General features: G+C 47.8%; 1 protein-coding gene across 1 annotated transcript in view; it reads right to left on the bottom strand.

The window, feature by feature from the left end:
• The window catches only part of HADHA (hydroxyacyl-CoA dehydrogenase trifunctional multienzyme complex subunit alpha), a 40,772-nt gene extending 28,679 nt beyond the window's left edge, over positions 1–12,093 (bottom strand). Inside the window, exons 1-7 of the mRNA XM_067550470.1 lie at positions 11,969–12,093; positions 6,645–6,686; positions 6,475–6,545; positions 5,446–5,579; positions 3,870–4,008; positions 2,574–2,693; positions 2,386–2,488 (exon numbers count right to left, since the gene is read on the bottom strand). Of these exons, the coding sequence (XP_067406571.1) occupies positions 2,386–2,488; positions 2,574–2,693; positions 3,870–4,008; positions 5,446–5,579; positions 6,475–6,545; positions 6,645–6,686; positions 11,969–12,056 (697 nt within the window). The 5' untranslated portion in view covers positions 12,057–12,093. The remainder of the gene's footprint in view (positions 1–2,385; positions 2,489–2,573; positions 2,694–3,869; positions 4,009–5,445; positions 5,580–6,474; positions 6,546–6,644; positions 6,687–11,968) is intronic.
• Between the last annotated feature and the right edge of the window lie 266 nt (positions 12,094–12,359).

Here is a 12,359-nt window from a genome sequence, read left to right as displayed (position 1 = left end):
AGCTTCCTGGACACCACAATCAGCTTCAGCAATGGAACCCTACAGACAACTAACCCAGTGATCACCACATCTACCTTCCCAGATCCAGTAGCCACCCCAGACAGATCAAGAAATCTGTTATCTACCGCCAGGCATTGAGATACCACAGAATATGCTCTGAGGAGAAAGTCCAGGACTCAGAATGGCCCTCACCAAACAAGGACACTCCACCAGAGAGGTAGATCACATCATGGAATGGGCCACCCAAATACCTCAAGAGAACCTGCTTCAATATGGGAAAAACGCTCTGACCACACACCCCAGTTGTCACCTACTACCCTACCCAGGAACCCACATGGGGTATCATTAAACAATTACAACCCATTCTCAAGGGGGACCCTGGCCTGAAAGAAACCTTTCCTGAACCACCTCTTCTGGCTTTCAAAAAAACCACTCAAATTTGCTAAGTTCATCATCAGACGCAAGCTCCCCTCAGACCAGTGCACACCAACTCAACACGGCACCAGACCCTGACACAATAGATGCAAAACCTGTACGCATATCTGCACTGCTACAAGGATCAACACCCCCACAACACACCTTTCAAGATCCAGGGGTCCCACACATGCCCATCCCATGTGATGTACCTCATGCAGTGCACTAACTGCCCAACAGCAGCTGCGTGGGCAAAACGAGGATCATTACGCTCTCAAACCAACACACACAGAACACAATAAAAGACAAAACCGCTCTATCACCCGGGGGTGAACACTTTTCAGAAAGAGATCACTCCGTATCTGACCTCTCAGCGCTCACCCTCAAAGGAAACCTACACAACTCCTTCAAAAGACATGCCTGGGAAGTTAAATTCACAACTTTGCTAGACACTAAAAATCATGGACTTAAAAGACACTGGATTTTATGGCTTATTGTAACAATCTGTAAACCCCCCTTTTTTGTCCTATGACTTTGGAGGTGTTAACTGCTCACTTCCCCTTGAAGAGTCCCTTACAGAGGTTCTCAAATGGGAGGGAGGGAGGACAGGGAGGGGCACCTTCCCCAGGGGGCATGCAAAGCTGCAGGAGAGAAAAAAAACCCAAATACCACTTACTGCAAACACTCATAGCTGGGTGGCCGGAGAGCAGCGGCTTCTGGCCAGATACCCAGCTCTGAGGGCGCTGCTACCGCCAACAGCAGCAGAGATGTAAGGGTGGCAATACCATACCATGCCACCCTTACTTCTCAGCACCTTCAGAGCTGGCCAAGCACCCAGGGCGGGACGGACCACAAATTGCTACAGAAACAAAACTACTGGTGCTAAACAATCTGTCCCCCAGTCTTCTACCTTGTATTTAGCTGTGACATTCGAAGGGCTTTGTCCGCACTTGAAATACAGCAGTGCTGCTTTAGTGCTTCAGCAGAAACACTATGTTGAGGGGAATGGCTCTCCCTGGGGCATAGGCAATCCACCGCCCCAAGAGGCAGTAGCTAGGTCAATGGAGAATTCTTCCACTGGCGTCGCGCAGTCTACCCTGGGGGGTTAGGTTGGCTGAACTATGGTCTGGTCTACACTACAAACCTATGTTGGTATAACTACATCACTCAGGGTATGAAAAATCTACCCCCTTGAGCAACAAGTTACACCGACCTTAAACCCTGTGTAGACAGAGCTATTCAGAGAATGCGCCTGCTTCTCAGGGCGCTGGATTAACTACAGTAACGGGACAGCTCTCACCTGTCAGTGTAGCGTGTACTCACTGAAGCACTGCAGCTGCACCAGTGCAGCGTTTTAAATGCAGATACGCCCTATATCACTCAGGGGTGTGGATTTTTCACAGGTAACAGAGATTTAGCACTTTGGATCATGACTGCAACTTGCAAGGCATTTCCCCCTTCTAAGTGAAAGGGGATTAGCAATTTTGAGTGCCCAAAAGCTCTGGGGCTCCCCCATCACTGGAGAAACAGCAGATCACCTACAGTTATGCAGAGCACAGATACTGCCCGGAAATCCAGGCCTTGGGATATCCATTACTTTTAATAATCATTTGATGTGCTCAATTAGCAAGACATGATCAACACAGAATGCAGGCTCTTAGCCCAAATTATCTGCTCACAAAAAGAGCAACCAAGCCACCCTGTATTCTAACCTTGGCAAACTCATCTAGCTTATGGCAAACATATGCTCCCCACCGTGAATGCACTGCACTGCGACTCCTGTTGCCTCCCCAAAAGCAGAGAATCTGGAAAGCAGCACCCAGCCCAGAGGGTGAACTCTGCACCCAGTTAGATGAATGACGGCACCAAGGACTTCTCTACCCCTTTAATCGAATTGGAGGGATGAACCCAAAGGGTGACAGATTAGCTCCCAAGCAGCTCTAAGGCCATTCTCATGACTTGGCATCTCACCTAGTGGATCAACCAGTTGATCAACCAGCCCCATCTTCTTTGCTCTGTCCGCACGGATGTTTTTCCCCGTCAGCATCATGTCAAAGGCGGCAGGAAGCCCCACCTGGAAGGCAGACAGAGGGTGTCAGACCTGGAGATAGCGATTTGGAGGACAGGGACTGCTCATTCTAGGTCAGTTGTTAACTTACCATTTTTGGCAACCTCTGAGTGCCCCCTGCACCTGGCAGCAGCCCCAGTAACACCTCAGGTGTGCCCAAGACGGTCTTCTTGTCCTTTGTAGCTATTCTGTATTGACAGGAGATGGCAACCTTGGACAGGAGACAAATATATCAAATAGAATAGCCTGCCCTTCCATAGCATCCATGACTGGGGAAAATGCAAAGGCCCATCAATACACCCCACTCCCATCCGCTAGGTGAGCGGAACTGCCTGGGACTCCGCCATTGTCTCCTCCAGCTCTGGGGATGGACACTGGGTCACGGGGGCCATGCAGATTCCTGCTAGACCCCAGCCAGGGCACTTTTAAAGATCACCTGGTTCTTATTGGCTAATCTCATTAAGTGCAAACAGAGCATAATCCTATTTACAGATTAACCCTGTGGCACGGAAGATGGCATTTACCCCCATGCTGATACCATGCCAGACCCTTCACTAGATCGGTGAGGCTTAGATAGCAGAGAGACAGGCCAAGGGACCAAACCTACAACCCCTGAGATTTCATTCCTAGCAATAACCATTTTGCATTTAATGCCTTTCCTCCAGAGCCACCAGAAGAGCTGGCAGTTTACAACCGTCAAGCTAAACTCTTACCGCTCACCTCCCTCCTAGACTATATCCTCTCACATTCCTATCCCCACCAGGGGCGTGCAGGAGCTATTTGACAGTGCATAACACTAAACCATTCAGACTAGGAAGTGAATACTGTACCCAGCTGAAGTTACAAGGGAACTGTAGAGAGGATGGGTACAATTACTCAAATTGAAATATGGCCAGGAGCCCCACTTTACATTCTCGTTCTAGCAAGGGCCTTTAAAAGAACACAAGTGATCAGCACCTGAATTCTGGGTCTCATCTGAACAGCAGCAGCTCCAGTAACATGCCCTCTAGCACAGTGCTAAGGCATCAGGTCAGCATCAGAACAGACGGCCATCTGTCAAGTCACCAATGCCTCTTGTGACAGCCCTTGTGTTTTCCCTAGAGGTCTCCCAAATCTGGCCTGGTCCATCCCTGCATTAAGCTTGTGAGACAATCAAACCTCAAGCTAAGAAGAAGGATGACTATGCCAGAGACCTCAAATGCAACAAAATATGTCCTTTACCCTAAAATGAATTTAGCAGGTATGCTGGCTGCTATAAGGCCTGAAATCTCATTTGTACCCTCTCAGGAATGCAGCTGAATTCTCTCAAGTAGCCCAGAGATCTCTGCAGACTGATGCCAGAATGACAGCACCATCTCCCCAGCAGCTCTGAAACTCCCTACAGTACCTCTAATCCTCCTCCCAGGCAGGAGCCACTGATGGCAGCAACTATGGGCTTTGGAGATTTTTCGAGTCTCTCAAACATCTTCTGTCCTTCCTGAGAAAGCTGAGTCACTTCCTGAACGGTCTTGCAGGATTCGATCATGCTGCAGCAGGGTGGAAAGACTGATCAGATTAGCATGGCAATGCCGAGACAGCGTCTGTAAAATGGGGAGCGGTTTCCTACTCCCCAAAGCTGTATTAAGCAACATGCGGGATCAATGTAACCTCTAGCCCTAACTGCCAGGCAATGCAGGAAATCTGCTAAGACTGGTGGGCTGAATCACTCCGCTAGAGAGCTCTGCTGATCAACTACAGGGGAGAAAGAGCTCACTCAAGAGGCTTTGCCAACACTGGCCTCCTAGGGCAGGTAGAGGACAGCAGGATAATTTGTAAGCAGCACATGGCTGCATTCCGATCTCACACACTCATCCAATTAGAAACCGCTAGCCAACCAGTGCCATTTGGAACACGCTCTGCTGCCAGCCAGGTCCAGTGTAGCAGGATCTTCACGCTGAGACCAAGGGAAGCCTCTAATTCAACCCGTCCTTTTTCAAAAAGAACATAGCAGCTCTGGCCACCTCCTCCTCCACAGTGCATTGTGGATCAAATCTTTTCCCTTCCAGGGTTTGGCGAGGAAGTCAGTGTGTTGAAGAGCACAAAGTTTTCCTTTTCAATTCGCAGCTTCCCCCTTTCCCACCTGACCAAGTAGCTCACTATCAATTCCTTGAAGCTGCTGCTCTCTCCAGAGAACCCCGAATATAAAATCCTGAGTCCAGACACAAGGCTCCCAAGTCACTCTGAAGTGATAACGTCTGGGCAGGCAGATGTGAACAGAAAGCAGGGCAGCGTTCATTGTCCGACCAGGGAGCCGGTGTGCAGTCTGTGTACGCATTCTGGTGTTTAAACACCCCTACAGTAGGGAGGCCCAGAAACGTGCCTAACCCAAAGGCTGCACTGCCAAGTTGCCAGGAACCTGGGGCCCAACTTCATTTGCCTCTGGAGCATAATGCACCCGCTCTTCTCATGACGCGTGGCCCACCTGCCAGCATGCAATGCTCAAACCACGCAGGCTGTCTGGCTCACAGTAAACGCATTCTGGGAATTGCTGTTTCTCGGACTGCACCTCTGCATTCAGGGAAGTGGGGGCAACATGTCAGAATGTAACGGGCCGCACTGACCAGCCATGCTCCATAGACTGGAAGGCCAGAAGGGACTATTGTGATCATGCAGTCTGACCTCATCAGAGAGCTGCCCCTAAATAATTCCTAGAGCAGATCTTTAAGACACCCAATCTTGACTTAAAAAACGGCCAGTGGTGGGGAATCCACCATTCCAAGCGATCTCAGCTCCAAGTCCTGCTAAGCAGACCTCTGCCAAGATACATGAGGACAGACTGGGTAATCAGACTGCTGCCTCAGTAGTGAGGAAGCACAGCTAGCAAGCTCATGTCACTTAGGATCCCAGACAGAAGAAAATACTCCTGTCTGCAAAGGGCATGAACAAAGCGTCAGTCGGCAGGTGACTTAAGCCTCAAAACTTACTTGATATCAGCCCCAGCGATGAAGCAGCCTGGCTTTGCAGAGATTAGGACAGCACTTTTGATAGCCTCATTGGCCCAGATTTCATTCATTACTTCTGTGAACTCTGACTGCAGTTGTTTGGACAGAGTGTTGACCTGCAGACAGCAAATAAACACTGTAAATACAGAATGAAGGAGGAGGCAGAGCTTAACCCCTCGTGGACAAATACCTTTCCATTTCCCTGCAAAATTAAAAGACTTTCAAGGGAAAAGAAAGATCTACTATTTGCTCTACACCTGCTTATATTTGCTTCATGCAGGAAGTGTGTGTGGGGGAGAGATATAGATTGGGAACTCCCCAGGAGAGTAAGCCTATAGCCTGGCACAATATAACACTGTATTCAGCCAAGTTACTCAGAGCAGAGTTCTGCTATAAAGTCTGAGAGGTTGAGTGCGCCACAGGAATTGCACAGCAGACTCCAATTCACAATCCTGTCCTTGACAGTGGCCAGTGCCAGATGCTTCAAAGGTGAAATCTCAATCTGCTATTGTGAAATAACCTGTCTCTAGGGGAAGTGTCTTCCTAACTCTCATCAGTTAGTGGTTGGTTTGTGATCTGAAGCAAGAGAACTTATGATCCCTTTAAATCTTTTAGTTCTCCATATCATAGCTATGGATGTTCTCATTAGCCATACGAAAGGATCATCTAGTTTGAAGCCTAGTAAGCTCTTGGACTCTGATATCCTGTGGCAGTGAATTCCACAGGTTAGTTTACGGTGTACAAAAGTTTCCTTTCATCAGTTTTAAATATACTTCCCTTCAATTTCAGTAGATAACCCCTAGTTCCTGTATAAAAAAAGAGTAAAAGGAGCACCTGACATACTTTCTCATTTGTTATATCATGTCCCCTCAAATCTAAACAATGTGACTTTTCAGCCTCTCTTTAGACTGCTAATAATTTTTTATGCCTTCTCTCAACCATTACTTCTATTCTCACTTTAGCCTTTTTGAAAAACACATGTCTAGTAGTCACAGGTGATTAAAGCAATACCTTTGAATCTGGGGAGTTGAAACGTACAACTGCAACATCTCCTTTGACATCATAGTTAACATGCGTTCTAGCTGGAAACAAAAGGCAAAACATTCTCTCTCAGACTTATGTTCTTACTGGATTTTAGCAGAACAGGTCACAAATCAGTCAGTCAGTCTTTTTACACTTACCCTGAAGAGACGAGGAGGTGGCAACATTTCGGCAGGCGTAACCTTGGGAAGGAAAGTTAACAGGAGTTACAGGGTTTCCCAAAAAACGAGTGCAGCCACATTTACGTTACATTGTCCTCAAAGCAGCCACTGAGTGAGATTTTTAGTTCCTCCCTCACCCCTGCCCATATATTACTCAACAGCTTCTACAGAGATTCTTCAGTAGCAGCATAGAACTCATGCAGGCCATGTGCTGTTTGTGATCTTCAGGCCACAGACTGACTTTCCAGCATCATGAATACCCACATAAGAGACCCATGGACTTTGGTATCACCCACCGATGCTGTTTGCCTTTGATGTTAGCATGCATGGTCCAGCATCTGTTTATTCATGTGTAGCAAACTAAAAAACCATCTCAGTTACAGAGATTGCAGGACATGGCGCATTCTGGAGAGTTCTGAGCCTAGGAATCAGACATTAGACATTCCTCCTCAGCTACAGCAGACCTGTGCCAGCAGAGTGCATTCTCCAGCACAGTCATAAATATCACATGGGCCAAGGCCTCCACTCCTTCCCTTGGGGGATTAGTCTGTAATCTACAAGGAATGCTTGATAGGCCACAAATGAAGCCCCACAAATAGGTTTCTTTTCTCCCCTCCACCCTCTATGCTAACACAGTAGCTCAGTCACCACCCATGACAACTGTACGTGCAGATCTTTAGATAAGCTTGTCCTCTTTTGACTTGTGGGGCCCTCTGATTGTACTAGAACAAGTAAAGAGGGACATTTAGGCTTTGACCTGCAGAACCTCACCCAGAGAATCCCTTTTCCTGCCCCCAGAAGTTAGCATCTTGTATTTTTTGCTCCAGTTATCCCTATTGTTACTCTGAAAATCCCTTCTGTTCAAATGATCTTCACTTTGGCCAAAAGCTCCTTCCAATGCAGCTCTGGGCTGCCCACAGCCCCTGGAGCCAGCACCTGCTTTCCCCATGACGGTGGAAGCCACTGCTACCAGCTATTTTGAGTCAAACAATCAAAAATGCTGCTCTTCCAACAGTGAATCCCAACGGGTATGTTGGAAGCAAACAGCCATTAGATTAGAGGATGCTACATTGGTTTATTTTCAGGGTGCCAACCCACGAGGCAGACCATCCCTATCCCAAAGGCAAAACCACCTGGGAAATCCAGGAGCAGGACCAAGTGTGGGGGAATACATCTCCAACCAGCCAGTAGAGTCAGACAATGATTAATCAGGCAGGCTGCACTTTGCTTCACAAATCAGCACTTACCCCCTCCCCCACAGCCACATCATCTTGGCTCAAAGCTGTTCCATGCACTTTGCCCTACATTTCTAAATGGTCTCCTCCCAGAGCGAGGGAGCGACCTATGGCCTACATTTCAGCATGCCCAGGAACCCAAGCAAGGTAAATTGCTTTGGGAGAATGGAAAATGTGCGTGTCACACTTGGATTCCTTTCTGAGACAGTGGGAGTGATGTATTCTTCACAACATCTAATAAAGAAATTCACCTCCTGGTTTTGATTTCCAGACTTTACTTTTAGATGATTTTTGGCTAAAACGGAGGCCCAGATTACAAACGCTTTGTGAAATCTTTGATAGCCTTAAGATTCTAGCAATGGGAGTGCCTAGGTTTGGGTCACTGAAGGCCAGCCAGCTGCATCTGATCACTACAAAATGTAGCACTTGCATTGCCAGCATCTTCAGAACTGATGCAGCAACTTGACACTTGAGGTTCCAGCATAAATGATCCATCTTGTCATATGGAGTAAAATGCAGCATTTCATAGTGACTTTTGCAGGCTGCGTTTTTGTGATAAAGGGCACCAACCTTGTAGAACTTGCTCAGTTTAGACCTGGGGTTGCACCACTATCACATGCAGCAGGAGGGAGAAATGAGATGAACAACCGAGACTAAATTACATGACCATGACTGGTAATGTCCCCAACCCCCACCTCTCCCAGGAGTCTGCGCTATAGGCAAGGCCTGATTACAGGAAAGTCTGGGGAGCATTACAAGTCACTAACCAACGTATTTTTATGTGTATAATAAGGATTTGCACTTCAATATGTTGACAATGTTCTAGACTTCATCTAATAGGTCTGCCTTTTTAAAGCTACAGAATCTCTTATTTCATGAACTTATGCAAGTAACTGAATGGCTGAATTAACCCTTGCCAAGTTACATGGTCTAATATGCCTTTGCCTCTCCTCTTAAGTTCTCATTAAATGCTTTATCCAGGAAGCCCTTTATACTGGGCACCCTACATCCATTTTAAGAGGTTTCAGCAAAACAGGCTAAAGGTACAAAAGCTAAAAAACAACAAGAATCTGGAACAAAACATGCTAATTTTCACTGCATCCTCTCTCCCTTCCTTTATCTGCATATTATCTATTTAGTCTGTAAGCTCTCTGGGGCAGAGATCTCATCACTATTGTTAAATGCAAACCAGCTAAAAATTTTGGTGATTTAGTAATAACTATACAAAAGCATTAAAATACTTTTGATACATGTTATCCTGAAAAATTTGTCTTTATAAAGTTGCAGAAGCCAGAATGCTCTTTGAAAGCAATAACCAGGCTTAAAACTCAACCACAACAAAATGTGACTTACAGGCAGCTTACAGTAAAAACATTGCTACTTTAAACTGCAAATCATTTACAACTAGTAACATGAATTTGTACAAATCAAGGTTATAGATAAAATCGTCTTGTATTTTTTAAAGGAACAGCATCAGGCCTCTCTATTTTAATTCCTTAAGTATTTCCAACATTATATTAGAACTGAAAGACAAAAATCTAGTTTTACTTTTCACTGCTTATATTGTAGTCTTCACCCTGCTTGTACAATGAAAAGAAATTAGTCAGTTTTACTTCTGTTGGTAGTTTCTAGTCAATTCTACTTTTGAATACATTTCCAGCACGGCAGGAAAGGTTTGTTAAGAACAGATTTTTTAAAGCATTGAAACCAATCAAAATGCTTGTAACATTGTTTGGTTTTGCAAAAGCTTGTTTTTACAAAAAAAGTAACTTTGGAGGGGAACGGATTTTTACCTTGGTAATACCTTGCACTTCTCTAGTTCTTCCCATTATAGGATAGACATTTTTTTTACAAACATTAGTGAACTTAAGCTTCCCAAATTGGATGCACAAGTGCCACTGAAGGCAGAATTCAACCAAAACCATTACTGATGAGAATGCATACGGAGGAAAACATCCAGCTTGACTTAGGTACTTTGATAACAGAAGAAACACCTACTTACTAGTAAAATGATCAAAAAGAGGAGACACAAAACTATGTGGTGCTATTTTTTTTGCAGAATATAAATAGACTTTTCTAGATGGGGAGACTGAGGCAGAGAAATTACACCCTCTTGTAAACTACTGGATAGAGAACACTAGAAGGGCAAAGTAGTTTTAGGACAGTGCCAAGTTCACCAGAACTTTTATTTAGGGGAGTGGCTCCCCATATTTGCTGGAATATCCCTTTTCCTTGTAATGAATTGGAGGATGGATGACATCCTCCACACCATGACACAGCTGTCTCATTTTCTCCTAGCAATTTTATTTATTTTGGTCTCTTTGCCTGTACTCTCCAACTCACCAGTAGATTGCATGCTGCTTGCAGTGGGGACAATAGCATCCATAAGTGGCTCCATGTTGCCAGGCCTCTTACAATCTGGAACACTAAACTGAGCATCAAGGGAGCAGAAAAAAAGAAGCTTGGGTGACAGGCTGTTGCCCATGTTTCCAGCCCTGCACCTATGAGCTGAACTAGGAGCTGAGAGGTACAAGACAGAAGACTTTCAATGAGCTGCCTGTTTTACTAGCAGCAGTGGAAATCTATCTGCAGTAGGGATGGCTCCAAGATCATGTAACTTTCCTCACGTATGATGCTTTTGTCCTCAGTCTTTTGCCCTGCCCCTGCAAGTCCTGCCCCCCAATTTGGCAAACACCCATTTAGGGGGTGTGAAGAGCACAAGACTATTCCAGGCAGGCTGCCATCAACTACGGTGAATGGGGAGCCCAAAGAACCAAACAAGGCATATTTTTAAGGGAGGAGATTATCAGTCAGAGTGAGAATCCTGAAAACAAGAAACGAAGCAGAGAGAGAGGCCTCCAGCAATTAAAACTGCAATGTTGGGTTTTTTTTTGTTTTTTTTAAGCATTCCACTCCATGGCTTGTAAGATCATGTATCATTTATGACAAAGTTACAATTCTAAACTGATATGGGAACACAACTCTCTTCAAACTATTTAACTTTGTATTTACAGAACGAAACCCTCCCTTCCATTGGCCCTCTACCCTGACCTGGAAAAAGCCCCTCCAAAATTGTGTGTAGGTCAGTGTCTTGGATACATCTGCTGACAGTAACGAGAACAAACTATCGACAACTGTGGAAATGAGTTCCAATGTAAAGACCGGTTCACTGGATTAAGAACCCACTGAATTTCACACAAACCAGCAAACGATGATCGGATTAGCTCTCAGATTAGTCAATTAGTTCTCATGACTATTGATTTAGGCTAACTATGAATCAGAGACTAAGTGAGAGTAAGTCAGTACAGTAAGTCACCACAATTAACTGGGCTCTGATTGACCTTTGCTGGTTTGTGCAAAGTCCAGCGGGCTCTGAATCCGGCAGAGGGGCTCTTACCTCAGAATCCCAGCCCTGAGGCACCTCCGCCCATCAACTTTAGCTGATCTTAAACCAAACCCATCATCATCAAACCCATCACCCCACAAAAGCCACAACAAGCAGAAGGCCGTTGGGGAATCGAACAGGAACAGGTGTAGCCGCCTCCCGCTCGACCCCAGAGCCAACCAGGCCAGCGATTTAAAGCTCAGCGAGGCCCCGATCCTGGGCGTGTTTGGGGGGGGGGTTACGTGGGGAGGGTGGGGGCCGATCCTGGGCATGGTTGGAAGGGGCCTGAGCGGATCCCAAGCCGTGTCAGGCGGGGACCCGCAGGTCTGCCCCTCCCTCCACCGCGTTGGGCAGAACCGGTCCGGGCCGGGCCCCAGGGGCTCGGGAGATGCGGAGCCGGCCCCGACACCCGCCGAATTAGCACTGACAGAAGGCGGGGGCCCGAGCCCTGCCCTCGGCACCAGACCGGGCCGGGCCCAGCCCTACCGCGGGGCAGCGCGGCCTCCCCGGGGGCAGAGGGAGCCGGGGGGAGGCTTCGCCCCGAGCGAGGCGGTAAGCAAAGCGGGTAGAGGTGCTCTGGGGGGAGGCGGGGCCCCCCCGCCCCGCACAACGGGCCTCAGCTCGCCCCGGCGCAGACGCCGCCGCGGGCCCCGCTCCGCTCCGCTCCCCTCCCCTCCCCTCACCTGGGCAGCCGGCGCGGCGGGGTGGACAGTACTTGGCCGCCGCCGTGAAGCGCGTCAGGCTCCCGATCGCCCGCACCGCGGCCGCCATCTTGCTCGGGGAGGTCGACACAGGCGCGCGGGCGAGTGACCGTCACGCCCCCTTTTCCCCGTGTCTGGAGCGGGGGCTTTTCACACCGCGGTCCTGAAGAGCTGCCCTTGGCGTTGCCTGACTCGCTCGCTCTCTCGTCGGACCCCCCCACCCAACCTCCCCGGTTCTGCCCCGGCAGCACTACGCAACGAAGCCCTCCCTGTGCTCGTCACCATCCGTGGCCAGGCGCGGGTGGGTTCAGATTTGGGGCGAAGAGGGCTCCCATCAGGCAGTGCCTCGGGCAGCTATGGGAGAGGCCCAGGA

This window comes from Emydura macquarii, unplaced genomic scaffold (assembly GCF_026122565.2).
Source record: "Emydura macquarii macquarii isolate MOO-44397 ecotype Brisbane River unplaced genomic scaffold, CSIRO-AGI_Emac_v2 contig_1300, whole genome shotgun sequence".
Taxonomy (NCBI): domain Eukaryota; kingdom Metazoa; phylum Chordata; order Testudines; family Chelidae; genus Emydura; species Emydura macquarii.
This window is presented reverse-complemented; position numbering and strand designations above follow the sequence as displayed.